General features: G+C 33.4%; 3 protein-coding genes across 3 annotated transcripts; 2 read left to right on the forward strand and 1 right to left on the reverse strand.

The window, feature by feature from the left end:
* Positions 1-5780: 5780 nt before the first annotated feature.
* BCIN_14g05560 (hypothetical protein) lies at positions 5781-7619 on the forward strand. The gene is made up of 3 exons (XM_001545085.2): positions 5781-6587; positions 6643-6835; positions 6895-7619. Exons 1-3 carry the CDS (start codon positions 5972-5974, stop codon positions 7247-7249), a joined length of 1164 nt encoding a protein of 387 aa, XP_001545135.2. The 5' UTR covers positions 5781-5971; the 3' UTR covers positions 7250-7619.
* A 5309-nt stretch (positions 7620-12928) lies between these two features.
* On the forward strand, positions 12929-14672 carry BCIN_14g05570 (hypothetical protein). The gene is made up of 5 exons (XM_024697316.1): positions 12929-13296; positions 13344-13506; positions 13557-13720; positions 13823-14304; positions 14359-14672. Exons 1-5 carry the CDS (start codon positions 13109-13111, stop codon positions 14478-14480), a joined length of 1119 nt encoding a protein of 372 aa, XP_024553131.1. The 5' UTR covers positions 12929-13108; the 3' UTR covers positions 14481-14672.
* Positions 14673-16526: 1854 nt separating this feature from the next.
* Positions 16527-18259, reverse strand: BCIN_14g05580 (hypothetical protein). Its single transcript, XM_024697317.1, has one exon. The coding sequence runs from the start codon at positions 18187-18189 to the stop codon at positions 16690-16692; it is 1500 nt and encodes a 499-aa protein (XP_024553132.1). The 5' UTR covers positions 18190-18259; the 3' UTR covers positions 16527-16689.
* Between the last annotated feature and the right edge of the window lie 2269 nt (positions 18260-20528).

Here is a 20528-nt window from a genome sequence, read left to right on the forward strand (position 1 = left end):
AGAGGAAGACTTTGATCGCACCTTTGTGCATGGAAATGCTAGGGACCTGTATACCGTATCCGACTACAAGGTAGCGGATCACATTACAGCGTACGTCGTACATTCCCATGACGAAAATGGTGAGAATACGTCGCAAACTGAAGTCGTACACGGAAGGGTTAAACCTTCCGCTCTGAACGATACAGACTGGAGAACCTTGGCTGAAAGTACGCTTGGCAAGGGCAAGATGATCTTCGATCATGGATTCTTTCATGATATCACAGCTAAGAGACGACACCAGAGTTACACCAACTTGACGAAGTCCGATCAGTACATGAATGGACGGAATAACTCGTGGGCACTCGTAGCTGGAGGGAACCCTACCTCTATCCGGCCATACATGGACGCGTACGGGGATGAGCCGTTCGCAGCCACAATTGTTCCATATACGGCTGTGAAGAAAAGAAATGATGGAACCTTGGATCCGATCCTCGAGAATGGCATGAAGTACCAAGACCTGAGGGATGCCCACAGCAACTTGAAGCCAATCTTCAACAAGACAGTCACGTGGGATGGACAACACGAAATTCCAGGGTTTGCTGCCGAATGCCATCTGATTACTGAAAACCCTGTCGAACAAGCTCTTGTCGGGAGATTGCCATGGGATGATCACTCCGTTCTCATCGAAGCTTCACTCCTCCTCGAAATGACTGACGACGAATTCCATGATTGGTACCGTCGACATCAGAAAGAAATTTGGCATCAACATCAACGCGCTTTCACTGATGTCATCTCTAAAGAATCGGCTTATGGTGAAAAATCGTACTATTATGTAGCCTCTGTAGAACCGGCAGCTGGACAGAAACGAAAATATGCTTCAGCCGATGAAGAAGAAGGAATGCTGGGATTCTCTACAGACACCAGCGGTGAAGATGCTACTCCCCCTCCATCGCCCCAACCCCCGAGCCCTGCCCCCTCTCCCCAAGGAACCAGACGTGTAAAACGAAGAAGACGCGAACTCACGGGACAAGATAGGAGATTGAACGACGAAAGAGACGAGAACGAGGGAGTTACGGGCGTAATGAGAGGTGGCCTTTCCAACAGTCGAGGTCTCCCTGGGCGACCAAGAGGTTCAAGAAGAATACGTGAAGTTATTCCTGGAGAGAGACGCAGTGGAAGGCTTGCTGGTCGGAGTTCTCAACCAGAGTCGTAAAGGAAGACGATAAACGCATTTCATAACTTCGCAAACTTTTCGCGAAGTTATGATCGCAGCAAAAAGAGCATTGTTGTTTGGATTCTTGACTTTAATTGATCGGGCGATCAATTGACCAAAGTGGGGAGGAATGTGAGAGTGAAAACACGTGACTTCAGGGTCACGTGCTACCAACGTTTAGTATTTATAGCTTCTCTTCTGTAGACCTAAAAATATCATCGAAATTTTCTACCTTCTAAAGTTGTCTCCTGAAGAATTGAGTGCCCAGCTCCTACCGTCTCCCTCACCTCGCTGTCGCGATGTAGCGATTCTCCCCATTTTACTACGTGTAGCCACTTGCTCTATGCTTGGTATATGCGAAGGCTTTTCTTGTGTGACCATTACCACCTTCTACACTTTTACAATAAATATTGCAATGAGCCGGCTATAGTGATGTCTTATAATAAAAGATTAACAAACTTATCAAGTTCTATTAATACTATTAGAAATATAATAAATCACCCGATCGATTCAAATTCAATTTAAAGGATAATATTGATTTCAATTATTTTATTATAATAAATATGATATATATTGATATTAATTCGATTTTATATATTATTAATAAAGGTATACAATTTCAAATAGTATAATAATTAATGAATATTAGTACAAAATATATATTTGATATACTTAAAAAGTGTTGAATGGATATCTATATTAATTTATTGAATTATATTATATATAATACTGGAAAGAATTTCATTAATAAGGAGTTTATTTAGTATGTAGTAATTATATTGATGAAGATAAAAAGTGTTCTAATCGAAGTTCATTGGTTAATTGATGTAATCGAATAATATTATACAATTATCAAATATGTATATGTTATTATTACTAACAAATTAGAAAGTTTAATAATAAAGAAAATAATATTACAAATGATTATAAAGGTAATAAACAATATTGTAAAACCAAATAGATTAATTTTAATACTTTTAATTTTTGAAATATATTTTTAAATAACTAATCTTAATTTATTAGTATTTATAGTTTTATAATAACAATTTACAATTAGAAAAGCAATAAACGAAATCAATAAATTATAGGCTATACAATAAGTTTTAAATACTCTAAGCTAATACAATGGATTATCTACAATGGCTTTGTATAATCTATTTATTAATTCGAAGATCTGAATATAAAAAGAATATAAGAATTAAATAGAATCATATTATTTATTAAATATTAGAAATTAAATATATATTATAAAATTATTAAATAAATTAATAAAGTTTTGTATTATTCAAATTAAATTTTATATTGAAAAAGAATAGAATTGATTTTAGGGAGAATTTGAATATATCAAATTTATATAATAAAAGAATGGAAAAACTATTTTATAAGAAAATCTTGATAATATAATTTTATAAGAAGTTTATGAAGTTATATAATCTTCTTTTAGCATTAAAAAAACCTTTTCAAATGAAATTAATAGTTTACAGGATTGTAATCTTTTATAGATTAAAATCCTATTAATATAATTATTACAAATTTATACAAATATATAAATATTCTTTTTTAATAAAAATGAAAAACACAAAACACTATCAAATTTAATATTTTATCTTTCAAATGAAAATGAAATTAGTAATATCAAATATATTAAATACTATACAATAATTACTATACCCCTAATATCTATAATTTTCATTAAATCAAAACAAAAAGAAATTAATAAATTAATAAAAAACAATATATTTCGATTTATTAAACTCATAAATATATTTGAAAATATAAAAATATTCAATTCATAATTCATTAATAAAATTAAAAATAAAAAAATCAATAAAGCATTCCCAAAATCTCAATTAATTATATAAATATAAAAGAATTAAAAAAAGAATATTATTTTAATATAATCATTTATTATATAATACATTAATTAATATATCATACTATCCATAATAATAATACTATTTAAAAATAAAATAATTATAAATATTTATAATATTATTCAAATATATATATAATTAATATTTAATTTAATTCAAAAATTTTATATATAATTATTAATAGAAATAAATATTTTTGAAAACTTTATTTTATAAATTATACAACTATTATATAATATTCCGAAAATAAACAATTATTGATTTAATATCTATTACAAATATTATATTAATATTCTTAAAATAATATAATCAATATATAATCTATATCTTTTATATATAACCAAAAATAATATAATATTTAATATTATAGAATTTCAAACAAATGATATTTTTATTATTATTAATAAAAAGTTTATAAATTATAAACAAATTGAATTTAAAAATATAAAATTTATAATAAAAGAATATAAAACACTAATATCAAATATATTATTCAAATTTAATAAAGGTTTAATTATTTAATATAAAAATAAATCAATTTATTTTAATTAATAAAAGTAATATAAGAATTTACAATTTATTAAAATAAAACCTTTTAATATATATGGAATTTATAAAAAACTAAGAAAGTTAATAATAATAAAGAATTAATATATTATATAATATATTTATAAAGTATATATTATAATTATATATTAATCAAAAGTAATTTTCGATCTTTTCTTTATTATATAAATAATTGATTTAAAGAAAGAGAATGTTAATATTCTTAATAAATATATTTAATAGCAAATCGATAATTCAAAAAGAGAATTGCAATTTATACCACTTTATATAGATTTTCTCAAATTAATTGTATTTATTAATATTTCTTTTATTAATAATAAAGATTTATTCTTTTAGATAGAATATATCATTATATTAATGGATAAGTATAACAAAGCTAATATCATTTATTAATTATCAATCAAATACAAAAAAGTTATTAAAAGTGTATTGACTTTAGAACTCTATAGAATAATCTTAGGATTCGATATTAATATAACAATCAAAGGTATAGTTAATAAGATTTTCCCAATATACAAAATATTATTAATTATATATATCGATTTTAAATCATTTTATAATTATCTTATAAAGTTTAGTATTATTAATAAAAAGAGATTAATAATTAATATTATAATAATTTGGAAAGTATATAAGAAATAAAAGATTATAAAGATTAAATAAATTGATAAAGAATCTAATCCTATAAATATAATAATCAAATCAAAGTTATATCAAGTATTTAAAGATTTGGTTAATGATAATATTATTATAATCAAAATTACAAAATAGATTGATAAAGATTAGAAAGTGTAATAAAAGAAATATAAAATTAAAAAAGAAGATGGTTATATAAAGGAATTTAAGGAATTAATTAAAAGGATATATTATTAATGATTTTAGAAAATTGTTAATATTGAAATAGGGATTATGTAATTATATTAATATTTATATTAATACCTTTCAATATTATAGTAATATATTTTATAATCCTAGCTTTTAGAATTTTAAGTAATATTATAATAGTATAAATCATAGTATTATATTAACTTCACCATTCCTATGGTAATACCAATAAAAAATTAAAAAGTTCGAATTCTATTATAATAAAAAGGAATATATAAATAAATCTACTTTTAATTATAAAATTAAAAAACAACCCAGTGTTAGAGTGAATGATAGTAATGAATCAATTAGTTAATTGTAGTATAAAGACTTTTTATTATTCTTTCTAGAATTATAAAACTTATATTATTTATACTTGTGTACAGGTCGCTGTCGGTACGAAATAGATTCGATGGATGCCGAGATATGTGTTTCACCGCCTTTACTGACAGGAGTAGGAACATCAAGATCGCGAGCCAGCTGCCCGCCAGGCCCACCAGTGAATACACGGACTTACGGGACACTCTGTATAACTTCAAAACCCCCAAAATGAAATAATATGTTCACAATTAAGGGAGTAGGCTAGTGGAATGCATGTAGTATTGACTATGTAGAATTGCTGTAATGTTCTAAGTATAGAAGTGAAAGATACTATATATGTGTATATCACGTGCACGTGCCATATTTTCCAACATAATATTATAATTAAATAATTAATAATTATTACAATTTTGATTATATGTATTCTTTATTAATATCAATAAGAATTTTATATTTGTAAAACAATTCTATTTAACTTTTTTGAATTTCTTTTTATATAATTTCATTCTATCTGTTTTACATAATCTTGTTTAATTTATTATTTTAATATATTTCAGATATTTTCTATTGAATTTAAATTAGATGAATTAAGAAAGTGAAATAACTCCTGATATTATATATATTTCTGAACCTTTAAACAAAATCATATTTAAGAAATTTATAAAAATTATTATTATTCTTTATTAAAAGTTATTTATATATATAAAAAATCTGTTTATACTTTTTTTTAATTATATTTGTATAATTATGAAGTAATTTTTGAATATAGTATTTCTGTATTATAGTATTATTTTAAGATTTGATAATCTTGAATACAGTTTTTCATTTTTTTTATATATAAACTCAATTCTTATAGTTTTTAAGACTTTCAATTCTGAGTGTTCCGGCTGTTTGTGGGGCAGTACCTTAAGCATTGATGTTTAAGCACACCCGTAATTCAGAAGCCCGGTTTTCCCATTTCAGTTCCCCGCGTTGAGTAAACGTGGCAGCGCCTAATTGCATTATTTTCTTCCGCTGGCCTTAAATCCCATTTCGTGAGCTCACGCGGGGATGACGTCTATGATTTTATTACTTATAAATCTGAGCTACTTCTAGCTACTCCGTACTCAGACTTTTTTTTTGCCACCTCTGTCATACAATACAATCTTAAAACATGACCTACATATCTCCCAGCTCCATTAAGTCGTTTACACTTGACATTTTGGATGAAGATTTTGCCAAGTTTACACAACTCCTGGAGCTGTCCCGTATCGGTCCTCTTGTCTATGAAACCTCGGAACAAAACGGGCTCAAGTTTGGAATTACGCACGAGTGGATCACCAAGACAAAAGACTATTGGCTTCATGAGTATGACTGGCGCGCTCAAGAGAAGCACATCAACTCATTTCCCAATTACACTGTCGAAATAGAGGGCCTTACTGTTCATTTTGTAGCCTTGTTTTCTGAGAAGGAAGATGCCGTGCCCATCACTTTGCTTCACGGCTGGCCAGGTAGCTTCATTGAATTTCTCCCCATGGCAAGTCTGTTGCGGGAGAAATATTTGCCAAAGGACTTGCCATATCATATCATCATCCCATCAATTCCAGGATATACACTCAGCAGTGGAGGCCCTCTTGATAAGGAATGGTGCGTGTCAGATTCAGCTCGAGTCTTGCACATATTGATGCTAGAGCTGGGTTTCAAGAGGTACATTGCGCATGGTGGAGACGTGGGTAGTTTTCTTGCGACAACCATGGCAGTCAGCTATGAGCAATGTGTCGCTTTGCATTGTGAGTTGTCTGGCATTGTTTAAGCAGAAAGTATAGAGCGCTAAAAGCTTTACAGTAAATTCCCCCTCCTCCTTGATCATCCCCGAGGAAGGTTCCAACGGGAAAGAGTTGTCAAACTTTGAGAAGAAAATCATTGAGAGGGCCAAATCTTGGGCAGAAGAGGGCAAGGGTTACGCCATCGAACACAATACTCGTCCAGCGACGATCGGACTTGCCATCAATTCCAATCCACTCTCCCTTTTGTCATGGTGAGCTATTTCCCGAAGTCCACCTTTGATAAAGCCGCATTTCCTAACATATGCTCAAGGATCGGAGAGAAATTTATAGAGTGGTCGGATCAGACTCCTTCTATCGACGAAATTCTAACCAACGTTTCACTCTACTGGTTCACGAATAGTTTCCCACGCTCTATTTATCCCTATCGGACAATTTTTAGCAAATCTGACGAAGCTGTGCCGGGCTTTCCGTACGTCATCAAGCCATTGGGATTCTCCTGGTTCACGTCTGAAATAATGCCTGGCTTTCAAAGTGCGATTTTAAAGCAAGGGAATTTGGTATTTCATCGAACACATGATAAGGGTGGCCATTTTGCAGCTATAGAGAGACCCATGGACATGCTGCAGGACATTGAAGATTTTGCACACCTTGTGTGGCAGGTATAATTGTAATTTTCAACTCAGCATAGTGATCATGGTCACAGGTCAGTGGTTGATGGAATGTAGCAATAGAAATTGATGTGGTGGTACGTTTCTGTTGGGGTGTTGACGGGTCAATGTCTAAGGCCAACTTCAGTATTATCAAATTGTCTTCGTCAATGAAGTGACTTGCAAGAAGCAATGATCTTTAGAAGATGGGGGAATAACAAATTAGCCATGATGAGCCTCTAATTCGACGTCTTACTATCTATTCAATGGAATGAATCATCCATCACTGCTTGGAGATCAAGTCCAGCCCTACGGCATTACCATCGTTTTTGAATGTAATAGAAAAAACTGTAGACCAATATGGGATAAGGAACGTCTGTTTTAGTCATTATCGCCTATTAATTTGATGTGGTAATGTCTTTGTAATGTTTTAAACAGTGATTGTGTTGGTACGAGAAGGATACGAAAGACTTAGCACCCACGGATTGCGTAGGTCCTATATGCCTAATTGTATTCTGCTTAAAGAGCTAGTTACATATCGAAAGTAGTAAGTCTTATATAGACTTATTGAAAGAGCTAGTCTCTTTCCTATTCGCTTAGGGCTTTATTACAGTAGCTATATTACAGTGGTAATTGAATTGAAGTTATTCACTTCGTTCACACAGATGCGTTTGGTGTTTGCGGGTCACGCATCAACTACTTCTGTTGGATTATTCCTTCAGGAATGATATTAGCAGTAGTATGAATATTGCAAATCAAGTTATCAATTGGTGTTAAAATGTCCTTGTCTTGATTGGAACAGTGATAGCTTAGTACTTGCAAGCTCAATTAGCTCTATAGACCTCGGGAGTTATCGTCATTTCTGGATGGAGATTGAGATATTAATGGCGGTCATGATGTTGAAAATAAGACGCTTAGTGTATTCCAGGCTTTTGATTGATATGATATCTCTTTGGCGTGAAAATTCCAATTTGTCGCCATTAAGCTAGAATAGCCATCTCGGCTTATTATCACCCCGGAGTGAGTTTGGGATAAAATAAGACTGGAATAATAGAAGATACAATAGTCTTAATTCCTTAAAGGTTCTATGATGCTGTGGTAAGGCCTGGTGGTTGTAGTAATCTGAGCTTGTTCCTGTCAGGCTAATTTGACCATAATGAATCATCATAGCATTTAGATGATAAATGTGTATAGAACAGCTATTAATGGAATATTAATATCTCACTTAGTATATCATAGATGTCAAATTCATAGGAAAGTCTTTGGTTGTCGTGGAAATTCATCTTGTGGTCACTGAGCAACTTTGATAGTGATGACTTCTTATTATCATTTCTGAACCAATATTGAAGGAAAGAAGACTTCCAAAGCATTGAGTTATTCTGTATTGACTTATTTCAGGTCTTCTATTGACGTGATATTGTCTAATAGTTGTTTTAAACCCAACTTAGCGAATCAAGGCCAAATTGACTCTGGTAGATCAATCATCGCTAGTGATTATGCTAAGTAAGCACAATTTATGTGGTCAATCGGAGTTTTCCACTACCTAGGTGCTTTGACCTCGGAAGAAAAAAGCAAAATATCTGTAACGTTTATTGGTGACATTTGGTGTGATAGTAGAGTATTCCTTAGACTGTCAACTCGGGACCCCTTCGCTTTATAAGTATTTATTGACCAATTAGATCATCAGGATTCCTTGAATTTAATTCAAAATTCACGTTTATTCTTTAATATAAAATTCAACTAATAACATTTCTATATCAAACTTTCGAATACAATAATTTTGACTAATTCTCGATTTATCTTTTTCTTTTAAATTAAAACAATCGAAACTTGAAATCAGGATTTTACTTTATAAATAGTGTGACCAAAAAATCATTAAAATGAGTATTCTACCCAACAGGGCTTTATCATTCAACCGAGTTGGCAGTCTAGGGGATAGAGGTTGCTCAAATACAATGATGCTTACTCAGTATAGTCCCTGATACCACTACTAGCGTATTCTAACACTCAAAAACATATTTTCCGCCGCTCGAATTTTCTCGTCTAAGAGTAGTGGGTATAGGTGGGTAATCATTCTAAATCTCGTGGAGATACTTCTACACTTGTACAACTGCTATCTACTATAGTGGACGGTTTTCTGAGCTAGAACCAACTGTCAAAAAAGTTTTTGGCCGTCAAAATCCGCTCTTGAGGTTAGTGCCGTGCCGCAAGGCGTTACGGGTGTCGGATTGAACCCCATTGTGGATCTTTCTCCCTAGAGTATTTAGCGGCAAGTTTGTCGGGCTACATTAACAAAGTGAGTAGCACGGATCCTCATTTGTGTCTCTTCTGTTCATTGATATCTTCGATTCTACTGCTTGCTCATAGCTTGCATTGGATCACCCCACAATATTCATTTTGCCAACCAATCGAAAATTCGTTGCTACGGCGGGGTAGTTCAGACCTTAATATTAGTTTTATCTTGTAAGCTCTTGTGATTGGCTAAAAGATCAATGCATCGCATTTTATGCTGAAAGCATCACTTATGTATCTTGAAACCAGACTCCCAACTACCTTTTTCGATAGACCCACACTGCCACGAATCCTCAGAAGAATAGCCGAGGCAGATTTCTAATCCATTATCATGGGCACTTTCAAGAACACTTCTCATTATCAAAGATCGAGATTGCGATTCTTTTGTTCTCATACATCCCTATCAATAACCCCTGTGATAGCAAAGTTAATATTTTCGACGAAAAGAAATTCAATATAAATCCCTATACGAATTTTATTATATACATTTTAATAATGATATGTTCTATTTGTTATTAACAACATAGCTATTTTATAAGTAACAAATGAAATCGATATGTTTTAAGATTCATCTAGTATTGAATTTTAATAGAAGAGAAGAAAATAAGGGTTCAAAGGCTTTAGAGATTTGAATATTAGAATTGTGAGAAAAATGTATGAAAAAGGAGTGAGTATAAAAGTTAAAAGAAAGAAAGAAGCGAGTATAAGAGCTAAAAGGAAAAGAAAAGTGAATGTAAGAATTAAAAGGAGAAAAAAAAATGAGTATAAGAATTATAGATTAAATGAAAGACATCAATCGAAAATTCAAACGAGAGTTTTTGTATCTCAAGGTAACTTTTTATCAAATTTTTATTTTGAGTAAAGAGGAGTATTTATGATATATTCTCAATGTGTTGGACCTACGTATAGTGCTGGACAGTATCTTTCTATTCCTATGCCAGGCCGATGCATTTCTCCGGTGATTTAACCGCTAAATCTTGTCGGTCCTTCAACCCCTTTAGTCCATCCAATGTCTCACAACGCTTCTCTTTCATAATTTCGACAGAGTTGCCTCGCTTTCGCTTTTTTGTCGTGGCTCCGATGACAGTATTAATCAAGGGTAAATCTCTTATAGATGCTTTTGTGCCCACCTCCTCAAGAATACCAGATTTAAGATCTCCCCACAAAGAGTACATATAGTTCCTCGCTTTTCTCTCCTTTGTGTTTGACTTTGGATCTTTCGGTAGTTCAATATCGCCCAAGAAGCAATAAAATAGTTTGAGCGCGAACTTGGACTGTTCAAATAAAAAAATCCTCCATTGTTCGCCGGGCGTCTAATCAATGCAGAATGACATTGTAATCTCAGCAAAGTGATCTAGGGATTTCATATACAATTGTTGATTACACTTTGTTCGGATATCAACGTTTATACACAGATTTCCAAGAACGCAGTTATATTTTTTGAGCTATGTAGATTCGATAAATGCCCAAAAATCAATCCGGAATGACATCGTTGAAGCAGGAAAATGATATAGGGCTGATTTCCATAGCATACAACCGATGATTATATTTTGTCATCATTTCAATGTTAATGTTCAGATTTCTGGGAGCACGATTGTATCCTTTAAGCTTCATCTACATGATAAATATCAAAGAAAACCACCCGGAATTATATCGTCGCAACAGGAAAATGGTTTATAGATTGGTGTCGTTAGGTATTGAGTATAATCAACTCGGTGTACTTCAAAACTCTTATATTCCTGTAATATATTTTGCTATAACAGATGTACGTAAAGGGCGTAAAATACTCAAAGAATTGACCAAGTGCGAGTACATTCATGAACATAGGTTGTGTATATGACTGGGTATCAAGATTGAAGATCAGGACCAAACGAACTGTACAGATATCACACATGTGATAAGTGATACTCGAAACAATCCGTGAAGCGTGGAATTGACTTAATCAAACAATAAATAGTCGTAAGATGGAACTAGGTAACTTCAAAAGAAGCCTTGAGTATATATCGTCGAGCTTTCGCTTCATGCTGATTTTTTACTTCCAACACTTTCACTAAATTTTGAGAACTTGCTTTGGCCTAACCAAAGCTTGTCTTTAATTAATTCTCTTTAATTCTCAACACTCTCACTCCTATGCACCTGATATTAACGTTTTATCTAGTATTAACCCTAACTCCTACCCTTTATACAAGGCCCTTATTTCCCAGAAATATACAAGCTCGAATGTTTTCTATTTATGAAAATATACAACACAAGAGCTTTGACGCTCACCTAATCATACAGCAACACACCCCGCTTCCCACCTTCCCAATCAAGGGATCGAAACCTACAACGAGCCTATCTATCCGAGAATCAAGCTCTACCCTAACAACAATCCGGATTAGATGCACCCCTCTGAAAGCAGAAGCGGGTCGTTCCCGCAGAGGGGCGAACAGCCCCTAGCACTGAAGTTACATTGCTAAATTCGATCGCGACGATTACGTTGCTTAAATAGTTCCTTATCTTAGCACGTCTAAATGCCCCTTAGGGAGGTCCGAAACAGACGTTAAATGAATAAATAAATAAATTTAAGAGATAGAATTATTTCAATTCGAAAAACAACCGAAACTGGATTTCATACATGAAAAATTTAATTGATTCTCTAAATTTCTATCTCTTCAAATCTTCGAAAAAAGTAATTTTTCGTTGAATTTAGAGTGGTGGCCACCACCCCTCTGTCAGTTGATGTCACCACTAGTGGGGCACACCAAAAAATTCGTTAGAATAATAATTAGGAATGTCGAACTCCCGACAATCCTATCACCTCATATCTGATAATAATTAATCCAGATATTGATCTTAGTCTGAAAGAAGATACGATTTTCTTAGGCAGTTCAATTGTCTCCGGCCTGTCAAATCTACGAGTACGTAGGGATAATACACAGATACCCTGGGGCCTTTTTTTTTTTTTAAAAAAAAAAAGAATTTCGTCAAATCGTAAGAATTCAAAGAATCTGGGGTTAGTGTATTAGCTCATCATTTCCGTTGCTTGTTTCTCATCCGAAAAGCTTAATTCATAAAATTGGTCGGCTACAAACCATGGTCTTTGAAGCTGATCAGGTATATCCGTGATTTACCAATAGCAGTCAATCAAGTCTTATAGGAATGCCGAACTCCCGATAATCCTATCAATTTGTATCTGATAATGATTAATCCAGATACTAACTCCAGTCTGAAAAAAGATGGGAGTTTCTTCGGCAGTTTAATTGTCTCCGGCCTGTCAAATCTACGAGTACGTAGGGATGATATACAGATACCCTGCGGGCCCCGTAGCGCTATCTTGAGAATGGATCTTGTTATGCCTCAGACCGCTAACAAATTTGCTGACATTATGGATTATTCTAATGTCGGCAGTTTCAACCCATGAACGACTCCAATCAAATTTTCAGATTTGAGTCCCTCTTGTGCATCATCAAATCCTATAAATGAGGTGACTGCTCCCAATGTTGTGTTACAATCTCATTCGCATTTCTCACACCTCTCTTTGAGTAACACACTTGTTCAGGATTTGTTGTTCGAAGTATCATCCTTAATCGTGATCGATTCATAATGCGTCCTTCTACCATTCTTTCCTCCGTTGCTCTCGGCCTCTTCGCCACGGCCCAAGCTTCAACCAATGCCACTCTGGACGCTCTCGTTGAGAACGCCAATGCAAACTTGCTAGAAATACTCCAATCTCGAGTTGGTAACCCTTCTGAGACCTGTACCTCCGAGAACGTACTTGTTCGCAGTGAATGGTAGGTCACCTATGGTACTCCTGATGAAATGTGCTCACAACTTCAAGGGGGGCACTGTCATCAACAGAGAAGAAAGAGTATATTGCAGCGGTTCAGTGCATGACCAATCTGCCTCCAATTACACCACTGTCTGTTGTCCCAGGTGTGCGAAGCCGCCACGACGACTTTGGAGCTGTGCATGTCAACCAGACAGCCTACATTCACTGGACTGTAGGTCTCTCTGCCCTGAAAATCCGTTTCGAAAATTAATTTTGATATAGTCCATCTTCCTGGCATGGCACAGATACTACACCTGGGCATACGAAACTGCTCTTCGGGACGAGTGTGGCTACAACGGAACTCAACCTTATTGGGATTGGTCCTCTACAGACACCGTTGCCGCGCATCCTCTCTTTGATGGTTCCGACACTTCTATTGGTGGCAAGTAAGTGCTTCAATCTCTATGCGACATCAAGTTCATGCTTGAAAGCTCTTGAGCACGATGAAAAGCAAAATTTTATTGACTGCTAATTTTGACCTCTTATAGCGGGGCTTACGTTGAAGGCTACACGGATTTTGTGATTCTCCCAACCCCAGTCATCGTCAATGTCTCTGGGGCAGCTGGAACCGGCGGCGGCTGCATCACAGACGGACCCTTTGTCAACCTCTCCTCCCATCTCGGTCCACACGGTGCACCCATTTCAGACGGTTTCGCATATAACCCTCGCTGCCTGACACGCAACTTCCGTGACTACATTCTGCAACGAGATCTCAGCTACCAGAATGTCACAACCAACATGTTGACGGAAGATTTGCAGAGCTTCAGTAACTACATGGGAGCTAGTACGGGTCTCCACAGCAATGGCCATACTGTTACGGGTGGTCTACAGGATGATTTGTGGGCGTCTGCTCAAGACCCGAGTTTCGTCTTTCATCATGCTCAGGTAGATCGCGTGTGGACGCTTTGGGCTGCGCAGAACCAGACTGTCAGAACGAAGGAGGTGTCTGATACTTTGACTATCAAGAATGGTAAGACTGACCCGCTATTTGTGGGTTGATTATTGGGACTAATTGCTGTTTTAGAACCCCCGTCGGCTAATGGTACCTTGGATACGACGTTAAACCTAGGATACAATGGCGGAACTAAGACAATTGGAGAACTTTCTTCCACCATCGATGGAATATTCTGTTACATTTATGCTTAGAGAGGACATTTGTCTTGATGAGAAAGGAAAATTGTAGGAACAACAAACACATGCTTTATGTTTAGGATAGTAATGGTAATGACTTATGAGTCGAACTAGGATCTGAAATCTATGAAGAGCCTCCGGCAGAGGATGTTCAAACATAGCTCTAGTAACTTCAATATAATCAGGGCCATCACCCAATAGAACCCATGCTCTCGCATGCTGCTTCATGCTATTCTGTCTGAATCTCGTGAACTTGTTGGTAAGGTTAGGATACGTGCATAAAGCAGTATCAGATTATGGGGAGGCATAGAAACCCTCCGAGTTAGGGGCATGATTATTTGCCGAAAGATAGAGGTAGATCAGAGCAACGAGAACATTTATACCTAAACATGTAGGGGTGAGCCATTAGTGGCCGCGTCGTGAGCGGCGTTATTGCAGCCCGGGAGCTAAGCGAGCAATTTGAAGACAACCTAAGTCAACTACCCCACTTTCTAGCCACCCCTCTTTTGGACCACCTTAAAAAAAACTTATTGATTTGAGCAATCTATCTTTTTATATTTCAAATAACTTTATAATTTTTTAATCAATTGATTTGAAAGTTTAATATAATATTATCAGAAATAGACAGCAAGTGATGCATATTATATTGATATATTGAATTATAGTATATATTATATAGTAGAATTATTATATAAAACCTTTTATATATATAACTTATATATTATATTATATACTATAATATATATTTTCTAATATCCTTTTTATAATCGATTCGATTATATAAAATATATAGAATTTATCTATATAAAAATGATAGAAAGAATCTTATTAATTTCCTGAATTGTTTATAGTATTTATATTTTTTGTAACATTTGATTACTTTGTGATCTCTAATTATATTATAGTATGAAAGTTTTTTTTTTGAGGATTAGATGAAATGGAATATAATGAGTTATATATCTTTATTAATTATCCCCTATTTACTAATACACTTTTGAAAATATCTCCTTTCAGTTTAATCTATTCAATCTATTAATTCTATTATTATTATAGAACTTACTTTAAAACTAAGTAAACTATTAGAAAGCTTTCAATTGCTTTAATCTAATTACTTCTTTTTCAATCGAATTTTCTTTCCATTTAAGATTGTATACTGAATTGAAATACTTTTATATAATTTTTCCTTTTATTCGATTGGAAAAATTAAGCTTTATATAATTTTTCCTTTTATTCGATTGGAAAAACTAAATTTTAATTAATAGAAAGTTTCATATATTATCTATAACTAATTAGAAAAGGTCTTATAAATTTATAAATATAAAAATGACCTATTATATAAACATATGAAGTATATAATTACTTGATTTGCTTTTACGCATTCATTAATTATATAAGCTTTCCCTACTCGATCAGAAAAACTAAATTCTAATTAATTAAATTTTTTATATATTACTTATAATCAATCAAAAGGGGTTTTATAATTACATATTATAAAAATAGTCTGGTTATAGGGATAATTCTGCATATATAATGTAATACAAATCGGTCTTCGTTAATTCTGCGAATCCATAAGGATTTCTATATCTATTAGCTTACTATTTAAAAAAGATAATCTCGATATTTATATTATTGATTTCTAAATCTTTTAAAATAACTTTAATTATTAGAATATATAATACTAAGTAATTTATTATATTAATAAAGGTTTTTCAAAGATCTATTTTATATTTTTGAAAATTTTCTTTAATAATTAATCTTACTTTTCTTTTAGCTAATCTATTAAACCAATCTAATTTATTTCTTGGAATGTATATATTATTCAATAGCTTTCTATTTATAGTAAGTAGATACTATTCCCTAGAATTCATTTTTATTTCCTCAATTAGGTTATATTCAATATTATAAATTAAAAAGTCATTTGTCAGGCCTATGGAGCCTAGTTGTCCTATATAGTTGTGAACTAAAGACGGACGTTAATACAGTCAATTCAATTCAATTCAGTTCGATGCTGATCAGACTTCTTCAGGAAGGATAATTTAAACTATTATATATTAGTCTTACTGAGAGAGCGCCTTTTTATAAAGGAGTGGATTAAGATGCTGAAAACTATAGAAATTAAAAGAAGCGGTTCCAGAAGAAGGGCGTAACTAGGTCTTAAATTGTTGAGATACTTAGAAGTATGCAAGAGAATACTAACAGAAAAAGAAGGCATTACACCTAGACCTTAACGCTTTCCAAAACCCAAATAACTATCTGGCCGAATAAGTATCTCACTCAAACCGCTCTCCTGGTATATTGCTCCAGGCCCCTCCAAGATCTCCTTCACCTCTACAACCTCCGTCATATTGTCGAACGCCGGTAGCGATGGCGTCTTTCCAGAAAGCCGATCCAGGAACTGAAGCTGAACCCATTTCCCTGCTGTGGAATACTCGCTGAGCCACTTTTCCTCGTTAGTTGGGCCACGAATCTTGACATCAAGGGCACGCTTTCCGGCTAGCTCTTCTGGGAGAGCCTCCCATCCGACCGGAGCAATCATATCCAGAGGTTTTGGGTAAGTGATCCAGAAACCGCTTATCTCCCAAGCCAGCGCCCGATTACCTTCGGGAACACTAAGTAGCTTGTTCATTGTACCTCGCATTTCTAGCTCGGGTTGAGTGTTTGCGAAGAAGAGGAGACTCTGAGCAGTGGTGTTCTTGACAACGCTCTTTGCGATATCGATTCTCTCGGTCTGATATGTATCAAGAAGGGATTCCGGGGCATTGTCGCGGACCACAGCAGCCAGTTTCCAACCCAGATTGAATGCTTCCTGAAGTCCGAGATTGAGCCCCTGCCCACCAGCGGGAAGGTGATGATGAGCCGCATCGCCGACAAGGAATATACGCCCTTTGCGATAATTTTTGACTATGCCAGTTGCATTCGTAAAACGATACAGCATTTCAGGGTTATAGCACTTCCAATCGATTCCAGAAGCTTCCTCCAAAGTTTGATTGAACTCTTCCAAGCCTAATGGTGTTGATGCTGGGATATTGGGTCGTGACGCCACCCAAGCGCCAATGCGAACTCGCTCACGGGCTTTATCGAGCGGAGCCGCGATCACCACCCCTTTATCATTTTTAACGACATATGGAATGCATACCTCGGCCCCCAAGGAAACTTCTCCGGTTATCATAGTATTGGTTCCAATGCTCGATTTCTCGAAGTCGAAACCCGCAGCTCTTTGGACCATACTATGAACACCATCCGCCCCAACGAGATACTTTGAGGTAACCATGAATGAGGTTCCATCGACAGATGTCCCTTTAACAGTTACGGAGGTGGCCGACGGTTCCAAAGATTCGACAACTGTCCCAATGATGAAATTGACCCCAAGCTTTTCAGCTCGTTGCTTCAAGATGTCCTCAGTACTGTACTGGGGAAGAATGAGCACCCGGTTCTGCTTGGTTTCGTTCCCGAAGACACTGTAGTCCAATCGAGTTTCGAGGATTCCGAAATGCCACCAATTGGTCAATTCTCCCAAACCGAGCATCTTTTCAAGCAGACCACGGGCTTCCATGATCTCGAGGGTTCGTCCATGCACGATGCAAGCACGAGAGCCGGCGCCCATCTCGCCTGCTTTGCGGCGCTCGACTATGAGGACTGAGAGACCACCGAGGCGAAGCTCGCATGCTAGGAATAGACCGACGGGACCACAGCCAACAATGACAACGTCGAAATTATCTGACATATTGTAGATGGAGGAAACACTGAACAGAATATATCAATGTGATAGGATGAAAGGATGTTTGATTTGAATCTGATAGAACGAGATGATAGGACGAAATGATGAAGTGATGAAGTGATGAAGTGATGAAGCGATGAAGTTCAAAGATAAGAAGGTAGGTCAAGCTTATATATATATATATCTATTCACAGTACTTCCGTCCCCCTTTGTTATGTCCGATCTGCTTATCTCCGCCTCAAATCAGCGAGACTATGACCGAGACCGTTTCTTGGATAATATAATTTGCCGAGAGAAGTATCTCCATCATCGCTGCAGCTTTATATTCCCATCAAAGCTAACTTCGACTTTCTTGTCTAAACTCTATACTTCTTTGAACTAGAATATACTGTGAGAGTGAAAACACGTGACTCTAGAATCACATATTACTAACATTTAATATTTATAACTTCACTTTTATAGATCTAAAGAATACAATCGAATTTCCCATTTTCAAAAATTGTTTCCTAAAGAATTAAATGTTTAGTTTTTATTATCTTTCTTATTTTACTATTATAATATAATGATTTATCCCATTTTATTATATATAGTTATTTATTTTATACTTAATGTATACAAAGGCTTTTTTTATATAACCATTACCATTTTCTATTTTTTTATATTGATAACCTATGTAAAAAAGAAAACATCGAAAGATCAGATAGTTATATACAAACCTGAATTCTTGAATTGTTTTTAAAAAACAAATGATTATTGAATGTAATAAATAAATTGAAATAATGGGATTGTTGGAATATTTATAGATGGTATAATATTGTAATTTGTAATTGTTGCAGTGAGGGAGATATTGTTTTTTTAAAAAACTCAAAATCGATATATGGCTTTTTAATATAAAAGTGGGGGGAGTGGAAAAACTTTATTGTTGTATTCATATCTATTACGGCATTGAGAGAATATATTGTGATTATCTCGAACGAAATAGCCTCCTAACTACTATACACCTAGTATTAATGTTTTATCTGGTATTAACTCAGATTTAGGGTTTTTAGGGTCTTTTATATATATATAATTATATTTTTGAAATTCTGAGAAAATTTTTAATTTAATAGTGATTTTTTTATTTTATTAGTATTCTTTTTTATTAAATTCTATTTTTAGAATTTTATCTGATATTAATTAATATCTCCCTTAATTTTGGAGTTAGCTTATTAAAAATAACTTTTTTGAATTTTTCAAAAAAAATCAAATTGAATAATATATACTTTATCCAAATCTGGTTTAATTCGTTTTTGATTTAAAAAAATTAGAATTTCTTAATTTTTTATAAAACTTATTTAAGATTTAAAAACTTAAGAATTAATATTTTCGAGAAAGTTATAATATATTACTATAAAAAGATTTGAAAACTGAATATTTTAATATAGTTTTTATTATATATATATAAAAATTTATTTTTATTTTTAAGATTTATTTAATATTAACAAAAATCATCTAATATTAATTCATTTTTTACATAATATTAAAACTAGCATTATAATAATTTTATTTTTAAAATATTTAAAGAATTCTAAACTATAAAACATTTTCGAATTTTTTAGAAACTAACTTTTAATTTCAATTACATAATAATCACATGATTTTATAAAATTAAAATTAAAAAGAGTTTTATAATTAAATTAAAATCAAAATTAAAAATTAATTCAAAATAAATTAAAATCTAATATTATTTCAATATTTAAAATTTATATTAATATTCAATAAATTGAATATATAAAAGATTATTAAAATGAGATTTATATTATAATTATTTTCAATAGGATTCTATTATTTTACTATTAAAATTTAATATGAATAAAATGATTTTAAAGATGAAAAATTATATAATATCAATTAAACTTTTAATCGAATGTAATTTTTAAAATTTATAGGAAAATAAATCGATTGAATTTTTGAAAGAAAAGAAGAAATATAAATTAAAAAGAATCCGAAAGTATATAATTTAAATTCATTTAAAAAAAGAAATGGGATAAAATCAATAGAATAAAATAAAACGAAATTAGAAAAGCAAATAAACTAAACTTATTTAGAAAGACAGATTTATATAAAAAGAATAGGAAGGCAAATGAACTAAGCTTATTTAGGAAGGCGGAATTATATTCAGAAAGTAGGAAGGCAGATGGGAACGCGAAAGGAGGTAGGCAGATGGAAACCCGTAGGGCAACCCGTTCGTTTATGGATATAATCAGGGTTAGGGTTAGGGTTAGGGGTTAGGGTTAGGGTTAGGGTTAGGGTTAGGGTTAGGGTTAGGGTTAGGGTTAGGGTTAGGGTTAGGGTTAGGGTTAGGG

Source organism: Botrytis cinerea, chromosome 14 (genome assembly GCF_000143535.2).
Source record: "Botrytis cinerea B05.10 chromosome 14, complete sequence".
In the NCBI taxonomy this organism is placed as follows: Eukaryota; Fungi; Ascomycota; class Leotiomycetes; order Helotiales; family Sclerotiniaceae; genus Botrytis; species Botrytis cinerea.

Bases quoted from the DNA above. Each gene is read 5' to 3' on its own strand.
- BCIN_14g05570 (XM_024697316.1), top strand. From the start codon at position 13,109: ATGCGTCCTTCTACCATTCTTTCCTCCGTTGCTCTCGGCCTCTTCGCC. The intron at 13,297-13,343 runs GTAGGTCACCTA...CACAACTTCAAG, and splicing joins GTACTTGTTCGCAGTGAATG to GGGGGCACTGTCATCAACAG. The intron at 13,507-13,556 runs GTAGGTCTCTCT...ATTTTGATATAG, and splicing joins CAGCCTACATTCACTGGACT to TCCATCTTCCTGGCATGGCA.
- BCIN_14g05560 (XM_001545085.2), top strand. From the start codon at position 5,972: ATGACCTACATATCTCCCAGCTCCATTAAGTCGTTTACACTTGACATT. The intron at 6,588-6,642 runs GTGAGTTGTCTG...AAAGCTTTACAG, and splicing joins GCAATGTGTCGCTTTGCATT to TAAATTCCCCCTCCTCCTTG. The intron at 6,836-6,894 runs GTGAGCTATTTC...CATATGCTCAAG, and splicing joins CCACTCTCCCTTTTGTCATG to GATCGGAGAGAAATTTATAG.
- BCIN_14g05580 (XM_024697317.1), bottom strand. From the start codon at position 18,189: ATGTCAGATAATTTCGACGTTGTCATTGTTGGCTGTGGTCCCGTCGGT.